Below are 24,498 nucleotides of genomic sequence, written 5' to 3'. Positions count from 1 at the left end.
GTAAATTTTGATGATGTATTTCGAAATGATATAGCCAATTACGCTATAAACATGAAAATATCGTGCACCAACAAGAGACATAATAGCATTAGGTATTTTACATTACTTCGCATTTAACGAGTGATTTGTAATTGTCGAGAATGATATCAATTATTCTAATAGTACAGGAAAACAAATGTCGAAAGACATGAAATTTAAGCTAACAGTAGATCTAACATGATTTGTAATTTTTTTTCGAAAGTGAATGTGAATATCAATATCAAATGGCGTAACGTAATAGAGGATATTTGTTTGTTTCAGTGAAATATCAATTTTATTTCACAAGTGAGCATCAAAAACTGATATTTTCACGAATGACGTAGCCACGAGTGAAAATGACCTTTTTGGTGCTCACGAGTGAAGTAAAATCGATATTTCACTGAAACAAACAAATTTTCTTTTTATTTCATGTTTAAAACTCTATTTTTGTTGCGTAATTTATAAAAATGCCGAAAATCGCAGGAAAGATCACAGAAAGCATAACCAAATGACGTCATTTAACGACGTCATCGTCATTATGGTCCCGGTATTCATAACGCCCGTATACATTTGACTTCATTGCGACGAGGACCGGAACAGTTCGGCAAAACAGTGAAAATATAAATGATAATCACTGTTTCAAAACTGTGGATTATCACTTTTATTTCACTGAGAAAACTCTATAATTCACTGCAATGGCATAAAGTAAAGTCTGTATTGTACGTCGTCTGATTGATATATTGTTACGTGTCGGTGGTAATGCATGTCATAATGATGTATATTAGGGTATGAATGATTACTTGCTTAGATGTGTTTTCTCGAAAACATCGTAAATCTGCATATCAAATCACTCATTTGATTGCCGCTTCGTATCCGTCACAATAAAACAAAACACTTATGCTTCCATTATTGGCACAACCAAGAATAATAAATATTTTAAAGCTTAAACGCGGGGTTGCAAAACAGCTAAATATAGATAATACAAAAGCCGCTACTTGGAAATTATTGTTAAGACGTCATGTTCAAGGAAGAGTAAAAAGAAAACAGGAAATGTGACAGGAAGTTACTTACAGTAATTGTTTTGCTGTTATAGAGAATGATGCACGTACTGAGTGTTAAAATGTCTGTGCTCATGAACATTAGTCTGTAATATATGTGACCTTGATAAGACTGGTGTTTTGAGCATGTCTGTTATAGCAAACTTCTGCTTTGCTATGCAATATTTCAGCCAGGAATTTCAGTATCATTTACTCACAACCATTATAACGATTTCTTGTACGTAATATTTGTCTGCCAACTGGAAGAATTCTATTTTGTAGTCTGTATACAAATACGGAAACAACAACTGAAGTAGAAAATTAATATTTGTATCTATTTAATATATTCATAAAAAGACAAAAATTACAGGGTATAGACTTTCTATTTAGATTTGTTATGTTTTCTTTTGTGAGATGTACATTACAGACAGAGGAATAGTACATATCTTCAATTGTTCGATCCAAAGACATAAGAAAACTAGGCCAAATGGTCAGTTTTAGGACATCAAATTTAAAGAGTTTAATAATAAATAATTAACGTTATATACACATTTGTACATGGCAAGTACCTTAAAAGGAAAAGAACTCAAATGTTTATTTTAATCATGACAATAACTTTAAAAGCAATCTAACATTTCCTTCATGGTCGTGTCCAGTATAAATTGAAGTATATATTTATCTTATTACTAAAACGTGTAGAGGAGACTTCTTCCACATTCTGTAATTGAATTCCGAAGACAATTCGTTCATGCAAATGTAGACAAGCGAAACATATTTTTCAATTGGGTTAGGGGCACCCATATACACCCCACAAAAATATGTTTCTTACTTCTACCCAATGAAACTGCATACACATAATCTGAGAAATTCAATGTAAAGAGAAGCTATCAAGCTAACTTGCGGAAAGTCGGTGGATTTATCGAGGTGTCCGAATGAAACCCCGAAGTATTCCTTAACTATTCAAGATTGCAAGTCGCCATCCGATCTTAATTTTGCCGGTGTTCCAACATAAACAAATGTAGCTGAAACTTCCTTTGAGTCATACACGTTTCAGAGATTTATCCTTGAAAAAAGAAGAGCTATGATTTATCTTCAGTGTTGTGTTGTGTTCCAAATTTTAATGGACATTTAAAGCAGGTTAGAAAATCATACATCTCTGAAGAGTATCAGGGTGAGTAAAGAGAAGCCTTTGTTAAATTTAGTCCAACGAATGCGAGGTTGCAGCATCCTAAAGACCACCTTCGTTCTGTTTGCGAATTCGTTATTTTCCGAAGTTAAAATACTTAACAAATGCGTCGTATAGTCGTTGTGCTTGAGGATAATTGTTGTAACTGAGGCAAGTCAGACAGCTCTGCTAAAGAAAAAATTGCGACAGAACATATCAATACTAAACTATAATTATATTTATTATAAGATTATTCTCAATCTGACTAAAGTACTTGATCTTCTAAACGAAGATCTGAGAATGACCCATTCACATTCGTCTTCTGTATATTTTGGATTTCCAATATTGCTATTTTTATTTTCGCAAATCTATTTTTATTTGAACCAATCGGACGACTTGTTCGAATGTCAAAGAGGAAGATAAATTTGCAGTCACACCAGGGTTCGAACCCGGGACCCATCGCTTACAGAGCAAGTGCCCTACCGACTGAGCTAACCGGCTATCTGACAATTTACGACATAAGAATTGTAGATATCAAAAACCAAGGCCTTTTTAAGCTTGCAGAATGTTGTAAGTAAGCTTTTGATTGGCTATCGGAAGGGTCGTCAGAACGAGGCTATCAATAGCTCGTGTTTATATCCTAAGCGTAGCGTAATAGGATATGTACTTTAGTCAGATTGAGATTATCCTCAAAGCACCTATATGCTCTGAATCAGTCAGCACAGGCAAACTGAAAAGCGGTCTTCTATTATTCCATACTTAAAGAACGATTTCTGTTTTTAATGAATACAATCATGTAAAATTGTACAGAAATTGATTACAACAAAATTTTAGTGCATTGAACTTGAATCGCTTACTGTTGGATGAATATCACCGATGTAATCTTAAAAGGATTGTCCATTAATAAAGTTCGTTTCATAGGCCCTTTCATTGCATTATATGCATTTTATTCCAACTGTCGAAAACCCGGAGACATATAGTGTATGATACTACAATTATATAAAGCCAGTCCGTCACATTGACTCCTCCTTCAGTTTTCGACCAACTAATTTAAAACTAATATATGGTAGACATGCACTTATTTTAATGTCTTTTACTCTTAATTACTTTTTTCTGGACTTATAATCATTTTGCCGACTTTTAAATTTTGTATCTATATCCAAATTATGTATTGCTCTTACAGTTTCCATCTAATCGGAATGAAATTTGGTATATATTTTTAACTTGAAGTTGAAATGCGCCAAAAAATGGGGACTTGATGTCGGATTATAATTCTAGCCTTATGGTGTTAATCTATCAAGTATTTTTCAGGTGATTTCTCAGGCAATGTACAGGACAAATGTTATACCGTGCGCGTCTCTTTATCAGAATAAGAAAAACATACAAAAATATAAGAACTCGTGAGCAACGAAGGTATAACGAATATACCGAGGTCACCGTTTCGTAACAACAGTCTGGTTAAGGATTTTAGTAAAACAAACGTTTCAAGATGTCGATAAAATAACGAATGACTGGTCTGATAATCGTTGTGTTTATCATCCACAGTATTAATATGTGCGATTGCATTCTGTAAATGCTGCTTTCGCTGTGGCACTTCTGTCTTGTTTTCTTGTACGTCATTATCTTAATATAATACATCTATTTACAGTGCCTAACACGACATGCGTTTGTTCTAATATTCCATTAAGCTTTAGCCACTAAAATAGACATTCGCTGGTAATACTTGCCTTTGTCTCCAATCTTTCACAAATTGCTTTGCTAGGAGATTCATTTAAAATCCATTCTCATTTTCTTTTCTCAAAACGCCCTTGGCTTACTCTTACATGCACTTTTAAAAAGATGAATGGCAGCTTTGAGAACATGTCTTCCTTAATTTATAATACACTGTGTTTTATGATCAATTAAACAACGTTCTATTTAGGTACTGGATTTGTGTTAAAACCGGGCTTTACTTATTCTGTTCTGAAAAAGCTTTGACGTAACCAAATAAAACCCATTTATAAGACATTAATTACACTTTGAAGAGTATAAAACAAATAGATGAAACGGAATATCGGTGCTTTCATCAATTACATTACGAGTAATATTAGATTAAGAGTAAACGTTACCTAACTCTTAGCCTGCTGCAGGCGAATTTAACAGCCTTTGCAAACAGCTTGGAACCAGACCAGACGCCGATTAAATCGGCGTCTGATCAGGTTCCAAGCTGTTTGCTACTCTGACAATATTTCTTCCAATTTTGGAGCAAATTGAATGAACTTTACTATTTTAGCAGATGACATTTCCAGCAGACGACAATTTATCTAGCATGCTAAGGGCTAAAGTTGCAGAAACTCAGTATCATGGTTTGCACTCACTCGTTACACTAACACATATGCACACTTTCCTTGATGAATGTATTCATCATACAACGTTTACTGTCTGATATCATGAAAACCGGTAATAAAATTGCATTGTTCAAGATTTTTCAAAGGAAAACCTGTAAAAGAACGTATCTGCCTCAAGTTAACATCTGTAGTTAATGAATATATTCTTAGTGCAAATAATACTTGAAAAGTCACGTTTATGTTTATATTTCATCAATATTCTAAAGCTTTTTTATTGCTGTTAATGTTTGTTAGGTAAACATGATGTAATAGCAAGGTCCTGCATTAAAGAGCAGAAGTATATACATGTAATTCGTATGTTTTGCAACAAATTTAAAGTATACTTGTTTGGTTGTAATTCTACAAGTTTGAACAAGTAATGTTCTACAATGTAGAATTTTCTTAAACCATGACTTTCTAAACATCATTGCATCTAAAGAAAATTCAGCCAATAAAACGACAGGGTCGTGTTACAGACTTTGTTAGACCGATTAAAAAAGAATGGCTCTCCAGCCAATGTACGCAATGTGCTTCAATCTATGGGCAAAATTTTTATGACATTTTCACATAGAGAAAACGATCAACTATGTAGATTTCATGACGCTTTATACAGTAACTGTTATAATCTCATTTGTTTAAATCATACTATAGATAGGTCTGTGCGCTTAAGTTTTACAATTTACCAAAATGTTAATTCTCATGTTATAATTTTAATCAGTTAACATCAAAATCTATCCATCGTCAAGACTGTCTAACATTTAATACACAGGATATATTTTTTTTAAGATTATTGGCAATATTATGCTACCCGTAGAAGGGCTACCAGTCATTATAATAAACTAGGTTTTCCGGATAAATAACGTTACAGGCGTTACTTTTTGTTGATCAGTTGAGCAGATCTTCCTTAAGAATTAAAATCTTTTTAAAATATCAAAATACTGGTGGTAGAATCTTGACGTCTGCAGAGACTGACTCCAAAGAAAACATAAAATTTTACACAAAATCAGTCAAGAAAATTGAAAATGTTCATGTATTTCTCAAGTGTGATCGTACGTTATAACCTAAAAATACACTCTATTCATTTACAGGACGTTGCATAACAATTGTTGCTTAAATATTATTTGTGCGCATTAAGCATTGTCTTAGCAAGTTTGATAAAATCTTTGGATATTATGCGATGGAAACACCTGTACTACATAAGTTTTGAATATAGTGCTTGATCAACAGATGTTCTTATTCAGGACTGTATTCTTTCAGCTCCTTATCTAACAGCAGCAGGTCGTTGTTTAACATGTTCGGAAAGGAAAAGTGTGTTTATGCCTGAGAGTCACCTTCTGTTACCACTGTTGTGGACGCATTGGTCGAGAGGGCTAAGACACTTTCCTACGGAGGTGAAGGCCCTTGGTTCGATTCCTGGCTACTCCCATTGCGGTGTGTCCTTGGGCAAGGCATTTTATCACGATTGCCTCAGTTGACCCAGCTGTAAAATGAGTACCAGCAAATTGCTGGGGGTAAGGTATAATTGGTTTTAACTGTTTTTAAAAAGGGTCGCTCAAAAGCTCTACAGAGCTTATGTTCATTGTTTCACAAAGCGACGGTAAATAAAATTTACCTTTACCTTTACCTTTACCTTCACTGCGTGTGTAACGGCTTCATCCATGAGTGAAAACTGTCTTGTATTAGTCTCCGGCCGATGTTTTAAGGAGGAGACTTGAGATTACCCTCCGCGTGTCAGTCCATGCATAAGATTTTTTTCATGAAGCTTGATGACAGGCAGAAGTAAGTGTGGAAATTATGCATGATGATTTACTTTCCACGTTTCTTCGTCCGTACATATGTTTGTTTATCTCTTCGCCTATCACTTGTCTTATAAATGGTGGATCCTGTCATATCTTAAAAATTAGAGGAGGCATTTCAATAAAAACTAGAACGAGATAGAATGCAATATGTAGAATATGTCTTGTATATTACTTTGTACATTTGTCAATCCGTTCTTCATGCTTTCTTTTCATCCGTCAGTCAAAAGATAATCCTTGCGTTAACTTAAGAAAGAGTATAATATTCATATGCCAGCAAATATGACAAAACACCGATGTAATCTTAAAAGAATTGTTTATTAATAAAGTTCGACAGCCTTTATAAAGCCTTTAGTTGATGGACAATAGTCCTGTAACGGTATAAAGGGTGCATTTAAGAGCGCCATTTACCACCTTAAACTAATCAGCGATGACTACCACTGACCGTTGCAAGTAGGTGTCTATCTTTGTTTCTTGTTTGTTTTGTCTTCAGTCTTTATGCGACTTATTTCATCTATGCATACGTATATTGCATGGTGTAAACATTCATGCACACACTACCAGGGTGGTTCATCAACGTGAGGGAGTTTTGTGATCGTGGCTGTTTCATGATAATAGGATATTTCTACTTGTTTGGGTTTGTAAATGCATTATCAAATGTTCCGCTTTTAAGTTAATCGGCAAGACCTTTGTATTATTATTTACATTACGCAGTATTATTTATCATGCCTAAACGCCGTGACACAGAGCTAGGAAATCTTTCTGTTTGCCTTACGACAGCAAATAAGTCGTTAAGTGCGGTCATATCTAGTGCGAATTTATCAACAAAACTTCATTATTCATTTTCCTTACAAATGATCACACCAAAAAGTCTAGAGGAATTAAGGCATAATAACGTTTCTTGGCTGAAGAGAAAACTGTCATACCGCAGTGAATCTAAAGAAAAAGTTTCGATGTTTTGCCGCTAAACCATCTGTTTGTCAATAAAAGCGTCTGCGGTAAACGTTTCACAACAATATATATACAAAGACATGACTTTACAAATGTAGAAGTAGGTATGGTTCGACAGCAAAATAGTATTACTCGAACAAGGATGACCAAAATGACCAAAACGTCTCCATGTCAACGGAAGCTGTAAAATCTTATTTTATACATGTTAATGGTATGTTACCTGGTGTTAGAAACAAGCTTTTGTTGTATGTTGGTGACTCTGGTACTTTGGTCACTGCAAAAGATATCTCACTTACAATTTGCATGTCCAATAGTTACATTGTATTACCATTTTCACTATTCCTACTTCTTTTTTGTACCCAAGTGTCTGACATAGAATTTGAAAAACTGGCTATAGACTTCTCAGAATAAACTCATTCATTTTCTTTTTTTTTTCACCTCACACAGTATGTCTAATCTTGCCTCCGATCACATTTTATACTGGTTACAGGTCCCTATACACTATGTCATGTCTTTAGATTCGTCCACACTTTTTAATAAGTGTAGTAGATAGCCGCTGTACCAGGTCAAAGGTGACTACTATTCATGTCCCTGATACCTTTTTTATTTTCTCCTCCTTGGTCTTAATACATGTTGGATATATTTTTTCCATTTCAGTAGCAAGATATATATTTATGTATTTTATGGTCGGAGTAAGGTTCCTGTGATTGCAATTTTATTTCATTACATAACGTATGTGATTAGTTTTTGATAATTTATATGTATTAATATCTTGACTTTCTGTGTCGTAAGTGGAAAGAAGGAAATTTACTATTTCCTTTTTTTGATGTGTACATGTCATAGTGTTTTCTTTTTGCTTGCCCATTAATGTATTTATGCAACATGTTGTGACTTCTATCCTTTGTTCACTTTTACCGAAACCATCTGCCTACTTGTCAGTAACAAATTGCTTTTTGTATTTCACAGACTCGTATATGTCATATTAAACGTTGTGCAAACAACATTTTTGTCGGGCCAGTTGAACACTAAATGAATTGAAAAATACCATGGTGTTTTAACAAAATCCTTGATATACATACAGACAAATACTAAAAATGTCCGCTATGAAGCATCGGAAAGTTGTTTACTGTATAATGAGTATACCACCTTTTAATCTGTCGGGAATGTTGCTCAATTTCAACATCGACAATTCATGTGAGATTAGTGTTTCTGGAGATGTGATGCGTACTGACATGAACACACTTTGGCAAATAGTGGAAAATATCTAAATTGAAGGAAGAAATGTGATATTGCCGTTTTCACTTTGTTTTGAATTGTATGCAACCAAGCTCCTTCTTTATTCAATATCCCAGAACAAAAAAAAATATATGTGACCAACATTTTGTCAGTTGAGTGTCATAAGTCTCTTCCTACTTTAAATTAAAAAATATTAAACTGCAAAGCTATTACAAATATATAAAAAAAAAAGTCAGTTACTTTCGTGTTACAACTTCTGAAATGAAAACAATTTAAAAGACTGCGGTAAAGTTATTTGGTTTTGTTCTATTTCAAACGATCTAGCGATCACTTACAAATGTAAAATATCGAGATTCTATAGAAGTAATGTTAAATCTCCAGCCTTTTAATCACTTATAGGGAATCGATCCTACCGAATTTCATCGCGAAGCGATCGGGATCGATCCCTCTACGGTAACATGCGATATACCGAATGAGATATATACTACAAGTATATCGAATTAAAAAATGTGTACATCCGGTACGAGCACGTCTGACTTCGGATTTTTTGGAAGAATACGCTAATTCCTTGTACCTTATAAGCGTCCACGCAACTCGTCCGAACCGCAACGTCTTACACATCAGAACAAATATGGACAGTGTTGTTTTTATACCAAAATCTACCTTTAAACTGATAGGGAATCGATCCTGCGCGAAGCGACGAAACTCAGGATCGATCCCTCTACGGTAACTTGCGATATACCGAATGAGATTTACTATCGACTTAAAAAATGTGTCCTTCGGTCCGTGCCGTCATTAACAGTTCTTTTCAAATTTTTAAAGTTTAATCTTTAATCATATTTTTTGTAATTATACATCTATACAAACACAAACAACAAGCGGGACAAAAATTTAACCCAATGGAAATATAAAAAAGGGGTTTGGCCAAAGTTAAAAAAACTTTAAGGGGGGGCCCTCAAATGTTTTAAAATGTTATGCAAAAGGAAAGCAGAAACGGATCGATTCCCGATTGATTTCATATTACAAAAATGTCAAAAAAACGAAAGACAAATTGATTTTTAAATGATTTTCCTTTCCTTTTAATTCAAACCTACATAAAAAGCAAATTTTTTAAATAGATTTTTTAAACAAACCCCAATAAATATTAAATAGATAAACATAAAAAAATTTAAAATTTGTGCAAAAAAAAAAAGGGGGGGGGAAAAATAAAAAATTGACGTAAAATTTTTAAATTAAAAAAATATACAAAAACTTTTTGAGAAAAATTTAAAAAATAATAAACATTTTTTGAGTAAAAAATATATACTATAAACAGTTTTGAGTAAAATATATACACTATAAACTGTTTTGAGTAAAATATATATACTATAAACTGTTTTAAGTAAAATATATATACAATAAACAGTTTTATGTAAAATATATATACTATAAACAGTTTTATGTAAAATATATATACTATAAACAGTTTGAGCATGACCAACGCCATATATCTTGGTGTAAAACATGTTACTATATCTAGAAGTTCTCACAGGGGATATTTAATTACTTTATTTTCTGATTAGTTTTTTTCATTTTGTGTCAGCATGGCTCCTAAAACCGACAATGACGTCATGCTTATATTTAGTTATCACCTGCATTGAAAGACCTTAAAGTTAATTATATCAGTATATCCGAGGTAGGAGAAAAGAACAATATTAATTTTTTTGAAACTTATTTTGGGGCAAAATTTTAAATTTAAATCCGGGGTCTGCTCCCAAAAAAACTATTTCTAACATTTGCACACAATAAGGCCAATCGCAAGGGGAAAATGCGAAATCTATAAAATTTTAAGTTGGGTTCCCAAGTATTTTTTCAAAGTCAGCCTATAAAAAAATTTTGGGAACCCAAAATTTCCCGGCTCTCCCAATTTTTTGACCTTTTTGGCCCAAAATTTACCAGAAAATAGTTTGGGTATTACTTTCCCAGCCCAAAATTTTCGCAAAGAAAGCGGGGAAACATCAGCATAAACAAATTGGAAAAAAATTAAATTAACATTGTTTGCCTGAAACCATCAAAAGCCCGATCTTTTTCCGTGTTTGGGTTTTCTTTGGGACCTACCCCAAAAGACGGTACTTCCCTTCAGTTTAATTTTTCAATCACACCCCGTGTTGGTTTAAACTTTTTGTGCCATGTCCATAAAAATAAAATTTATATCTTTTTAAAATTTCAAAAATTTTTTTTGGGGATTGAGAAAAACACAATTTTTTCAAAAAAAGTCTTTGTTATCCTTTTCAAGTATCTTTTTTTGCGAAAGGTCCCCTACTTGAGATACCATCCCAAACCCTAACTTTAAATCTATCATGAAAATAAAAATTTAACCTCCCAAACCCCAAACGAAGCCTATTTTTTTGTCTAAAGTTAAAGGGAAAGGATCGTGACTATCAAATCGAGTAGAAGGGGTTTGAGGGGCTTATACACTTACAAAAATACTACTACGGAAAATCAATGTCAGATCCATTCAATCTTTTTTAAATATTTATCAAAGCAAAATTAAGGATTGTCCCTCAGTTTTGTTTAAAATTTGATCCCGTACATTTTTGGCAGGAAAGTTTTTGCAAATTTTTGATATTATTTTAAAATTAAAATTAACTAGGGTTTTTTTTAAGGCTAACAAGAAATGGATTTAAGAGTTTGATCTTTTTCAATTTTCAAATTTGCGAAAAAAATAAAAGCCAAATCACAATTGGTAATAAAAGTGGGTCTTTAAATTGTCATAAACAGCGTTTTTTTGACTGGACTCATTTCGGGATTCGTTTTTAAATTTTTCAAATTCGTCAGAAAGGAAAAATACAAATAAAAAAAAACTTTTATATTTTTTAAAGGGTTAAAATTAAGTTAATTCAGAAAAACGTTTTTTTTGTATTTTTCTAGTTTTTCCCTTTTTGTCAGCCCGGGTAGCCAGGGTGGGAGCTTTCCCGCTCAAAAGGGGGGAGGTAGTGGGATAGCCCCCCGGGCCCCCTAATCCCCCAAAAGACAAAAAAAAAGGAAACTACAGTTTTCCCCCCGTTTGGGCGCGCAGCTTTAAAGGGGGGAATTACCCCCAAAGGACTGGTCCCCCCGGGTGTCAGTAAAAATATAAACTGGGGGGGGTATCATTCACGTGTCTAGGGCGTAAAATTTTTTCCAGGAGGAAGCACTATAACTTTGGGGCATTGGGCTTCGCAACAAGTAGAAAACCGCGAAAAAGTGACAGAAAAATTTTAAAAAAAAGACTTTTAAACCCCAAACAACACACACACAACACACTTTTTTTCAGAGCCCCCACTTATATAAACAAGCTTTAAAAGAAAAATAAAAAAAAAAAAAATTTAATAAAAAAAAAAGGGTTTTGAATAAAATGAAAAAAGTGATATACAACCCAAGCCCCATATCGCCGCTTTTCCCAGAAAGTGATCCGGGGGAAAAAACCCATTTTGTTTTCAAAAAAAAACCCTAAAAAACCCTTGCAAAAATAAGCATGAAAAGGGGCCCCTTTTTTAATATGCAAGTCAAAAAATGCCCTTTTTTGGCACCCATTTTAACCGCGAAAAAGCGCTAAAAAATGAAAAAAAGATGGCCCTGAAGGACCTTCCCGCTTACCAAACCTAAATAATCTAGAACCAAATTTTGGGGCTGGATTTTACAGACACACATTTTGACCTAGTTTTATGTAAATCAGATAGCTCATGATCCAAGTCTTTTAATTTTTTGACCTCAGGTACCCAACTTATAAAATCGATTTAATTTTTCAAAAGAGAAAAACCTTTCTCACAAAAAACTTATGAACAAAAAAATTGAAAAAGTTACCTCTACTTTAAACAAAATTTGTCGTGACTTAATCTAATAAACATAATTTCCCACACAAGTAAACCCATTACAAATGTACCTAATTTTTAACAACAAACACCCCGAAAAAATGTCATTACGGGAAAAGCGAAAATGTGCCCTTTTTGAGCTTTTAGCAATATGAATTTTCTATGTTTTTGACCCATTTTTATCTAGTTTTTTGACCTAGATATCCCAGTGGTCAAAATTTAAAAAAGGTTCCCATAGAACAAACTTTTCCGAGTTTTTTTTAGAAGAACGAGTGGGAAATTTTTTGACCTCTAGTTTTTTTAAAAAGGTTTTTTTAATAAATTGACCTATTTACCTATATTGTTCAAGAATTAAATGTCACTGAGTTTTTGAACTTACCCAAATTTCAAAAAATTTAAAATTTTCCTGAAAATAATTATGGTTATGAAGATCAAAAAGAAAATTTTGGCCCTTTAAGACTGTTAAAAGGGTTTTTCCCCTATGATCAGACCTAGTGACCTAGTTTTACCCCCCTTATTTAAAACCCAGTTTTGGGAATTTAACTAGCCTTTTAAAAAAACCCAAACTTTCCCGAAAAAGGGTTTTTTTTGATTATCAATAATCAATACTGTCCCTGATTTTTAAAACAATTTTTTTTTTTGAAAATTTTTGGACCCAGTGACCTATTTTAAAGACCTAAAGTAACCCATTTTAAAATACTTTGCCTAGACTTTATAAAGATACTTTCTGACCACTTTTTTTTTGAAGACGAGGAAAGAAAAATATTTAAAAGGTTAAAACAAAGCTTTCCTTTTTTTTTGGGGCTAGTCCCCCCATTTTTTTTTAAAAATTTCCAATGACACAGTTAAAAAAAACCCTCTTTCGAGTTTTTATTAAGCCTAAAGGGTAACATTCTGATTTTAAATTTTTATTAAGATTTGACCAAAAATTTTTGACCACAAGATTTTTTTAAGTCAAATTTTTGACGCCCAAAACACGCCCAAAAGGGATGGACGATATACACGCCCAAACAACGGCCCACATCTTAAAGCTCACCTTGAGTATTTTTGGTCCCTTTAGGTGAGCTAAACGAAAATTTCATGTACTAGATTATTTTTATAGGCAATATCTAAAAATCAATTTTTTAACTTCACAGATTTTTGTTTTTTTGGGTACATGAAATAAATCTAAAATAAAAACGCTGGATTCAAAAGTAACCACGTTCTTTTAGAAATCCAAACTAAAATTTTTTTATAATTGTCGATAATCAGATTATTAAAATTTTGTACAGAGCTGACGGGCCACAATCTTTCAATGCAAAAAAAATTCTTTTAAGCCAACATGGGGAAAAACACAACATTGCCCTAAAAGACTTTTTAGGGAAGAGAAAAGGCTCTTATCTCCAAAATCCTTTTTACTTTTTGTATTTTGTGCTCATATTTTTTCAAAAAAAAATAAAATTCTAACTTGTTCTTTGGGTAAAATACCACTTCGAAAAATTTTAGTAAATCCGGTAAGGGGCAACTTTGGGTTAAGGAGGTGAAAATACATTTTAAAATCGGGTAAAATTTTTAAAGATTTACCTTATGTTTATGTTCCACCAGTACAGTCATAGACAACTAAATAATTATTGAGATAAAATGAAAAGGCATACCATTGTATTTAAAGGGAATAAAAAAAAACAATGGTTTACTTGTTGGGGCATTTTTGGCCCTGTTTTAAATCCTTCTCAAAAAAAATTTTTTTTTGTTTTTTTGTGAAGAACAATGTAGGTTTTTGTTCAATTCCATGAATTTTTAAATTTCAGCATATGTGCACTCAGCTTTTTATGTGTATACTTTGACACTTTTTTCTTCATTTTCGGGGGGGGAGTTTTTAAACTCGTCCGCGTTCTCACAGACTGATACATAACTTTTTTTCCCTTTTCCCGGACCTTTGCCCCCTTGGTTTTTTTAGATAGGGCCACTTAATAATGTTTTGGGTAAAAATTTAAATCTCAAAATTTCCCAACCAAATAAAAACGAACCACAGAAGAGGAATTGGGGTAATAAGAAAAGGAAAATCATTTTAAAAACCCTCCCCGATTTTTTATTATTTTTAAAATGTCAAAAATATCCAAAAGAAAAAATATTTTACCATATGCCTTGAGGCTTTTTCAAATTAAAGCGGGTTAGCTACAATAAAAGATGCTTACCTCTAAACGTCTTGTCGTTCATATTTGAACAGAAAAGAAAATTTTCTTAACCTGAATATAGTGTACCTTGGGGAAACAAACTGCTTTAGTTGACATTATGACAAGATGATAAAATGATATAAAACAAGATTCTATAGTCTGTAGGATACAAGAGCTTGGCGGTGACTTTATTAAAGAAGAATGAGGAGTGTTGCACCTCCCAGACCAAACCCCCTTTTTCCCCCTCCCCTCTTAGTTTATAGTTGGGGTTTCGCTATCTCTTTCTATTTAAAAAAATTAAAACATTCATTGTCCTTTTTTACAATTTTCATTTAATGAACAATTTGTTTTATTTCCCTTTTTGCTTTAAAATAACACAAATATGTCGACCTTTCCAACTTTTTCTTTGGAAGAAACCCACCCCTAGGCAAAAGTGGGGAAACCCCAAAAGGAAAACCCTCGTCATTGTGGATGGGTTCCTCGCATGAATATAACTGCTACAAATATCATTTAAAAACCCCGAAACCCAGCAGAAATACTCCCTCTACACCATTTTTCCCCAAAGTAAAAAAAATATGGAAGCCTAAAGACCCTTTTATTTCCCCTTTTTATTCCATCCGGGAACACCCAAATTTTATTAAACTCCATTGAAAAAGAAGTTTTTTTAAAAAATGAGATAAGTAAACACTGAAAAAATGGAATATAAAAAACAACAATTTCCTATTGTGTTAAAAATATTTGTACGAAGCAAAACAGATGTTAAATTTTTGTACATTTTTGAAGCGATTAAAATAGGGGGAATCAAAAACCCCCCCAAAAATTTTAAACGTAGTAACTCGCCCGTAATAAAAAAATACAAGGATAACAAGTAATTAAAACCCACCAAAAAAAGCCAAAAGTGAAAATCATAGTTAAAAAATTTGCTACCCGTAGTTAGAAGCCCTACCAAGCAAAACCTTCCAAAAAACCCAATAAAAGGGCCCAAATTTAAAAATTAGAAAGTAAAAAACCCTGCTAGAAAAAATAAATCAGTCACAAGAAGTCTGCGCAAAATGATTCAAGTGACATTTTGCGTATACGAAGGGTTCCAACGGAAAAAAAAACTATTACTGGGGTACTACCAGATATTTCTGCAGAAGCATCTACCAAATCAGGCAACAAAGATGCAAGCTGTATCTTGTTCAATTTTTACGTCACTATTTCTTATTACTATAACCCTATTAGGGCTCCTTCTCATTTGGCATGGGGTATGAAATCCCCAATATTATTGATGTAATTTCCCAAAGCCCGATAAAAAAAGTCCCTTTAAAAAAGTGAACGATTCTTTTAAAAACTAACATAGGGAATAGGAGTTTTTTTCCCAGTGACGGGTAAAGATTTGACTTTGCTCGAAGAGAGTATTTAATGTATAAATTTTTCAGCTATTTTAATGGCTTTTTGAATAACCCTCGATCTTTTATTTTCAAGGCCTGGATTTTCACCCAAAAATTTTCAAAAATTTGAAAGAAAGAAAAAAAGAAAGAAAAAAAACGGAAAATAAAACTCTGATCCCTCCAAATCCTTTCCCCAAATATAAAAAAAGATTGCGCTTCTTAAATTCAAGACCACATTTGAACTAATCCAGATGTTAGTAAATTAAAACGTTTGACCATTCACAGATTTCTCCTTTTGTTGAATGTGCTTATATATTTACATTTGTAAACGAAATAATATATAACCCTGGCCGTATTTTAAAAGCACGTAAGAAAAGCAAAAAGTTGCTGGAAATTTTTTGTAGAAATATTTCTATCTTTTTTTTTTCAGGGGGAAACAAATACCCGTTGTTTAAAAAAGATAAAAGTTGAAACTGTTTTCACGGGCACGATTCGTAAAAAAAACGAACAAAATAACGGTTAAAATAAGACAGTTTTTAAACTGAAAAACTGTTTCCCTGGAAAAAGACTCTTTTTTGGCTTTTATTTCAATAAAATTTTTTACAAATTGATTTTAGCACAGCACTAAGAATTTTTAAAACCCCTTTTCATGGGTTTTAAAATGTGCAATTCCCCTTTTAGCACGAACAAAACATAAATAAAAAAAAAATTAAAAGGGGCGTTTTTACTAACTTTTGCATTTTGTAAATCAAGTAACAAGTCGTTTTTTAATTGGTTTTTGGTTTTCTGTTGTTTAACAAAACAATTTTTTAAAAGAAAGAGAAAGATCATTTTAAAAAAATAAATTTAAAAAAAGATGGGTGGGAAAGGGTACAAAAAACCGTGCAAAAAAATAAATTTGCCTTAACCGGTTTGAAAATTTAAAAATTTTTCATTGTAAGAAGCGAAATAAAAATAAGAAATAAGACGAGTCATTATTACAACAGACAAAGTTTTGGGGAGTATATTTCTTCTGGGTGTATTTTTGTACCTTTCTTCTTTCAAACCAAAAGTCCATTTACTTTTTGAGAAAATAAATAAATTTCTATAAAAATTCTGACAATGTTGCCATTTTTTGAAATGGGGGTTTTACGTTGCGACGCGATCGGGGGCATTTAAATTCCTTTTTGGCCTTTTAAAAAGCAAAAAAAATCCAAATTATAATCCTGAAAAACCCCTTTTGGGCTCTTCTGTATGTCTTGGGAAAACAAATTTTTCTAATGGATTAATTTTAAAGGGTGCCAAAAGTTTAGACAACCCACAAAAAAATATGGAAAAAATTTTTCTAGGAAAAAGTAGTTGGTTGTCCTTTAAAAAAAAGTTTAAAAATCTTTTTATTTCAAATGATACTGTAAAAACATTTAATTTTATGGGCCCTGAAATTTCGTGGGGTTTTCTCAAACGACAATTTCCCTGGGGGTTGTAAATTTGGGGGTTTAACTTTTTTAACATAAAATTTAATTTGGGGAATTTTTCTTGTTCGTTGGGATTAAATTTCGTGGATTTACTCAAACCCCCGAAATTTCCCCGAAAATTTGGCCCCCACGAATATTTATGATAAAACAGTAATGGGTTTTTCCGTGTTTTTATGTTAAAAATATGCCAAAAAATAAAAATGAAAAAACAAAGGAAAGAAGAAGGCTTAATTTTTTAATTTAAAAAATGTCCCACATTGATTAAAAAATTTAGGGAAAGCCCCCGGCTACAAATTTTAACATCTTTGGGGATATTTCATAAAAATTTTTAAAGTTTTAAAACAACCCAAAAATAACAGAAAAAATTGATATAAATAAGGGGTTTCTGCAAATCCGACTAACCTTTAGTTATTATAAAAATCATACAGTTTAAATTTTTCCTTTGGTGCTAAGAAGTAAAATTTAGGGTTTTGAAGAGCTTTCCCTCTTAAATTTTCGAACTTGGAAAACACCGGCATATAAGACCCTCTTTAATTTGGGGATTTCCTAAGCAAAAAAACATGTCACTGTCTTAGGGACCTGCTTCGGGTGTAAAAATTTCTTACAATAGGAGGCTTTCTATATTTATTTCTATTTTTACAATTTCCTTTGTTTCGTTTTTTATTCCCTTTTCTAAATTTCCCACAAAAAAACCTCCAATTTAAAAAAAAAATAGAAGACTGTAAAATTTGCACTTTAAAGCCAATCTTAGAACATAAGGGTATTATATATATCTGCCTGTAAAGTTCAAGGGACGACAATAACTGAGAAACCTAGATATTTAGTTTCTTTCTCGAGAGTTGGGAAACACCTGTCATACACAGGCAAATATGTGATCTTTTTTTTTTTTTCCAGCACATTTAAAAATCAAAAAAACATGCAAAAAACATCAAAGTAACAAGTAGTTAAAGCGTTTAAAAAGGGTTTTAAAACTATTTACGACGTCATAATAAAAACGTTTTAAAAACGCCCTAATAAAACCCCTTCAAACTTTCGACACAGTGTTACAGTACCTTTTCATCTTTTTAATATTTGGGAAAATGCCATTTTGCACTCAAATAGAAAAAACCCGGTAGGGACCCTTTCAACCCTTTATGAATTTACACTGTTTAAATTCATGAATTTAACGATTTTAATTTCTTGAATTTAGAAAAATTTAAACCCTTTACAAATTTACGATTTCAACTTCCCCAAAAATTTACATAATGAAATATGACATAACGATAGCTGACAATACGACGTAGTGCGGAAAACATGTACTAGAGTCAGAATTCCTTACTGAACAATTTCCAGATTATCTCCGTTTTGCCACTTATTTTTCTTTGTTTGGACGATTTCTTTCAAATACATAAAGGGAATGTAATAAAATTAGATATTATGACATATTACAGTGAAGTGCAGAGCACACGTTTTTAAAAAATCAACTTGAATAATTTTTTGCATTATTGCACTTTAAACAACTTAAATACTTGAATAACATACTTCTTTTTTTTTTTATGTCTGAGCGAAATGGGTTTTAAACTAAATGTCCGTAAAGTACAATAAGAAAAATGCACAGCACATAAAGGAAGATCCCGGAAAACCTCTTATAAGTATTTAGAAGAGTTTTGTAACATTAAAGCCTGAAAGTTTTTTCCCGAACAGAAAACTTAAATTAAATTTTAAAGGGGGAAAAATTAAATTTTTTAAAAATAAAAAACTGGATTGGGAAAAAAAAAATATGGTATAACGTACCTTAGAGTAATTTAAAAAATTTAAAACTTTTCTGCGAAAAAGTTTTTCCCTGATAAAAACTTAAAACGGAAAGTATTATCATTATTATTATAACAATGTAATAAACACATTGTGTCTTTGTTTTGGAGAATCTGTTCCAGGTCCCGGGTAGATCACATTAATCTTGTTAGCTAACTTAATTAGTACCCTGACAATCACCGATAATTCATGCGTTGTTAAAACAAACCAAACTTCACCAGGAGTTTACGTTACTTGGCACTATATAGGTTTTTCATGTTACCGACAGTTTGCCGATAAAAGAGGAAATTAAAATTCTCTTATATATTTGCGACGTTAAATATCTTTTGTCGGAGTATTTTCGATCCCTCTAAGTACAAGAAGTACAGCGGTAATTTTTAAAATTATAATGCACAATTATTTTGCAAACACCTTCACTTCACATAAATGGAAGACAGTATTAGCTTCATGTTGAAGTTTAACATATTTTCCTTTCGTATTCGGAAACATAAAAAAGGACTTAATGGCACCTATTGGGTCAGGGGAGTAATCCACCGGTTTCAATTCTTCCAAAGAATTACCAATCATGATAAAGATATTTTTGGCTCGCTCCGCTGAAAATTATAAACAATATACATGAATTATAAATCTGATAGTAGATCATTGTGATAATTCAGAACAATGACGTTGACTAAGTTTTAAAATTCAAATCTAAAACATTTTTTAAAAAAAAAATACTATGATAAAATATTGACTTCGATCCCCTTGCAAGGCAACTGTTTTCCGAGAACAAGTTCTTTATTTAGTATATTGCAGCAAGTTGTTCACGATGTCTGAGACATTGAAGCAAGCTCTTCACGATGTTAGAGACATTGAGGCAAGCTCTTTACGACTTCGGGAATATCGACGGATTTCGTAAAAAATTAAGTACTGATACCGAACACAAACTAACACTGAACAGCTGTCCATTTACAATACGTTACATTTGACAATAATTGATTTTTGTAGATATTAAGATAAAACCAACAGTACATTTGAAATTTATGATATTCATTTTAATATTTGATATATAACTACAAAGAAAGCATTCACAATAAAATAATTCGACTTATAAACAACACAAATTTAAAGGTGGTTTGTAGTTTTTATATGCTATCTAAATTCTAATAAGGAGTACAAAGTGAGTAGAAGATGGCAATCGTCTTACTCGCTATCAGAATTTGGAAATTAAGAGAAATAAAATGAAAAGACGACGATTAAGATCCGGTTCAATCTCTGTATACAATAAGCTTCAAACCTATATGAATTTGAATAAGATGCATTATTTTAAACAAAGGCAAACTCTGCCAGCACTATCTGAAATTTGATTAGTAGCTTTAGACGCTGTTTATCGAAACTACTAAGAAACAAATAAAACACTTACAACAGCAGTCAATTCTGTTGTAGAGCTTTACTTCTGTAATCTCGTAGATTTTTCCTAGATTTACGTACCACCAGTTACTTAGATTAGGGCCAGTTTCAAAGCAGGAATTACCCATCATTGTTTGATTGGTGTTTCCATCTACAGCTTTATAACCAGTATCTGTCATATTCGGATGCGGACATGCGTAGTACAGTTTTGCAGGCTTCCCAAGAGCAACATTCGTATCGGCTTATGCAATGAATTGAAACTGAGCTACAAGTGTATAAGACTAGTACCTTTCTACGCCTAAGGGGAGGTCCAGCGGAATGATTCGCAAGCTTTTAACTGATACTTTATTTAAATTATGAGTTCAGGGCTGTGCTTTTATACTTTGCCGGTTACATTAATAACGCTAAATTATGATTCAAAGTTTTAAAGAACAGAGCATCCACTTATTATTGTAGAAATAAAATATGTTTCCTTTTGTTTTATAGTCTTGAAACCATTGATATGTGAAAAGAGCAATGTATTTAAATTATTGAAAAAAAAAATATGTTTCCAACTGCCTAAGAATTATGCATTTGTAAAGAATTCAGTATTTAAAGGACTTTTAAGAACGCAACGTTTATTAACGAAATGCAAACAAAATATGAATACGACGACAAATTTTTACCTGTAACTACGGTGGCAACTCCAGCAATGATGATAATAGACAAAACTGCAGATACAACCATTGTTTCTTCTCTCTGCTCTCGCAGTGATGACAAGTAGTAATAAGGCACTTGATGCAAAGTAAGAAAAGGTGAGACAATGACATCGATTTAAGCGGAAACAGTGACAGATAGAAGTCTGAATTGCAAGTAATTTTCCGTTTGAAAATCTGTGTTAAAACGCGTGACAATTTCGGCCTGGGTGGTTCCAATACTCCCGCTTTCATAGCTTTGGGCATTGTTTAATCACCCCTTGGATATGGTGCCTGCTTTTTAATTTTTTCGTTTGGCAGTTCCTGTGATATGCAGGCTCCATAACCTCAGATCCCCTTTCTAAATTCCAGTTTGTTTAGTTCTGCTCATTGTTTTCTCGTTTAGGGCAAACCCATTATTTTAACTGGGAACCATACGCCACTTTTCATGGAATTACACACTAGTGTAGCATTGAAGGTTCCATGTGCACCGTCGTATGAACACATCTGCGGATGTCTCTAATTTGTTTTTTGTACTTTTAGCATGTGTAAATGTTGAGTTCTGCTCAACCCGGGGCTAGAGGGCGTGGACGGTAGCATGCATTTCCACTACCGTCCATGAACAGGCTCAATCAAACCGAGCCTGCAACATTTTCGTTTTTATTGTGTTGAGCCACCTGTGGGGTTTCCACTTTTTCTATTTCAGTATTATATAATGATTTTTTTTTCAAGAAACCTGATCAGAACAGAATTATTCATGAGATTGACCTATAAGTTAGAGACCACCAATTCTAAAAGGTACAGGGAACTTACTGGATTGAAGTTAGTGTACGCTTGAGAATAAGGTAACGTCTGAACGTTCCGATTGGTCAGTCATGTAAACAAACCCAAAAAGTGATTTTTCTTTTTCAAAACAGAGACTTTTACTGCATTTAAATTATTTAATTATACATTTTGACAAAATTGCTACATTTTGTGTATTGACAAAAGGATTTATTACACGAATTTCTACCTCCATGCCAACAATGTAAACAGGGGTGTGTGTGGGGGGGGGGGGGGGGTCATCATTCGCACGGAAATTACATAGACATGGTATGTTTTTCGTTCGATGTTTTAGTAGAATTAAGATAGTTTTTGAAAAAAAAAAATAATACATAATCATGGAAGGCCTTAGAAGCCATAATGTTATAATTGAGGTCTATAGGAAAACAATTGGTGGTATCTAACCTTAAATCTGTACTGAATGTGGGAAGTTTCATTTTAGAAAGCAAAATATCATTTTTATGTAGCAAAAAACGCGAGTTTGATATATAAACCATTGCGTTTGATCAAAATACCGTCAAGAAAAAAAGAATTACCACATTCAGCAATTAAAATTTATTTCTTTTTTTTTTTTTGCAATACATTTGTTTCATTTATTAGTAGATAAGGACGTAAGGACGAAAGTTGTACTCTTTGAACAATTATTGACTGATTCAGTTTATGGTTTATCATTAATGACCATATCAACATTAAAAATCGTTCTACTGTTTAGACAAAGCTGATTTAAAAAAGGAAAAAAGAGTATAGTTCAAATATTTACTCTCATTTTAATTCAATCTGAAAGAGGTTTTCGTCATGGTTTAGTCTGGTTTTCAAATACAAACAGAAGGAAATGGAAAAAGTGGGAAAAAATAAGTACGGTCTTTCCGAATAGAATGGATTTTCAATTGTGGATGGAAGCTGCGTAGTGTCTCTATTTCAGGGTACATCGTCTTCAAAAGACAACTTTCTGTTTCTCCGAACAAAAGATCCCAAAGGATAATTATATATAAAGCTCTAAAGGTGTACCCTATATAGCTTCCCGGTTGCATTATTTTGAAGACTGTACTGTAACATACGATTTTGAGGAAGGCGAACATGATTCTTCATAAAGCTGACTTAACAGATTTTGGTCATCATACCCGTAACAATATTAACAAAAATAAATGTGATCACTTTAGGCTAAATCATTCTTAAGTTACTGATTAACCTAAAGGCGGCTATGCAAAAAGTTCCATCTGCACATACAATCCTTGAAATATTTGACTAACCTGGACTCTATATTGTAATAATATTTTTAAATATAATGACCTCATTCTAGACAGCTGAATATACTAACTGTACGGGATGTTTGCAGAACGAATTCATGCCCTTGCACATAGAGAGACCTTGTTTGAGCGGGACAAAGTCATATCATTTTCAAGAATTATTTACTTGAGAATAAAGAATAAACTCTGTTGTTTCAGCTCTAGCCTTAACTTTAGGTAATTCAGTTTAAAAAATATAAAAAATATTTGTTATATATTTGAAAATGTTACATATCCACCCTTTTATCCTACTAGTAGATCAAACGTTACTGGGCCGATCTCTAAAAGTCACGACTGATTAATGTTTTTACACTAAAATGCACATGAATGCATCGATTCCAGTACACACAGTTGAAATTCTGCCGGTTCCGCTTGTCGGAATCCTTAATCAGACATCCGTAGTATGAATCCGTACTGCCTGTGCAGTTCTATATACTCAACTATTTTTATAGTGATCCAAATATGTCAAAAAGTAAACAAAAGTTTGCCGCTGTGAACAAAAAAAAAAACAACAACAAACAAACAAACAATTACTCACCTAAGAAAGAGTAAATTCCAAAACCCGACCAGTTTCCTATAGATCGGTAAACTAAAGATGTAGCATTTTATCTGTATTGATAGAAAATGTAACATGTGCATCTATTTACCAGATTCTCATTTATAGCAAAGAAGAAAGCAAAGACATATTCGTTAATTAATTTAACATGTGCATTTATGCAAACTATTTGTGAAAGCAGCTGTTGTTACACATAACACAAGAAGATCCGACTATATAAGCTTCAAGGGAGTTAACATTTCTTTGAAAACGATAAGATTTACTTCTAATGTTTACTTAATAAAGAAATGTTGTACGTTTAAGACAGAAATTAGATCTATCACCGGTAATATATGTAATTATAACAAAACTCTGTGGAATATATGTATGGGGAACAGATATGTAGACACAAAACGTGAGTGATTTTTATTCAGTAAATTTCCGTACATTTTTTCCATTTATTATGAAAGGTAACATAACAATATTATGTTTGAAACCATGTAGACTATATATAACCCATAGCTTTTAAAGAATCAGATTTTAAATTGGTCTTACGTGTACTCTGTTTCATATGAAATATCCAAAACAGTTTCTAAAAAGTAGTTAAAATACTTAAAAA

The 24,498-nt window shown here is 32.6% G+C and overlaps 1 protein-coding gene across 1 annotated transcript; it reads right to left on the bottom strand.

The window, feature by feature from the left end:
• Window positions 1-19,183: 19,183 nt before the first annotated feature.
• LOC128555212 (fucolectin-1-like) lies at window positions 19,184-23,985 on the bottom strand. Its single transcript, XM_053536887.1, has 4 exons — window positions 23,883-23,985; window positions 21,228-21,335; window positions 20,576-20,803; window positions 19,184-19,766 (listed from the first exon to the last, which is right to left on the bottom strand). Exons 2-4 carry the CDS (start codon window positions 21,286-21,288, stop codon window positions 19,570-19,572), a joined length of 486 nt encoding a protein of 161 aa, XP_053392862.1. The 5' UTR covers window positions 21,289-21,335; window positions 23,883-23,985; the 3' UTR covers window positions 19,184-19,569.
• Between the last annotated feature and the right edge of the window lie 513 nt (window positions 23,986-24,498).

Source organism: Mercenaria mercenaria, chromosome 1 (assembly GCF_021730395.1).
Source record: "Mercenaria mercenaria strain notata chromosome 1, MADL_Memer_1, whole genome shotgun sequence".
NCBI classification, from domain to species: domain Eukaryota; kingdom Metazoa; phylum Mollusca; class Bivalvia; order Venerida; family Veneridae; genus Mercenaria; species Mercenaria mercenaria.
Note: the sequence above shows the minus strand (reverse complement) of the source record. Positions and strands in the feature narration are given on the sequence as shown.

Excerpts from the sequence above, each read along its gene's own strand:
- LOC128555212 (XM_053536887.1), bottom strand. The coding sequence starts at position 21,288 with ATGGTTGTATCTGCAGTTTTGTCTATTATCATCATTGCTGGAGTTGCC. Across the intron at positions 20,804-21,227 it reads AGTTGCCACCGTAGTTACAG|CCGATACGAATGTTGCTCTT; the intron begins GTAAAAATTTGT and ends TCATTGCATAAG. Across the intron at positions 19,767-20,575 it reads CAACAGAATTGACTGCTGTT|CGGAGCGAGCCAAAAATATC; the intron begins GTAAGTGTTTTA and ends TATAATTTTCAG.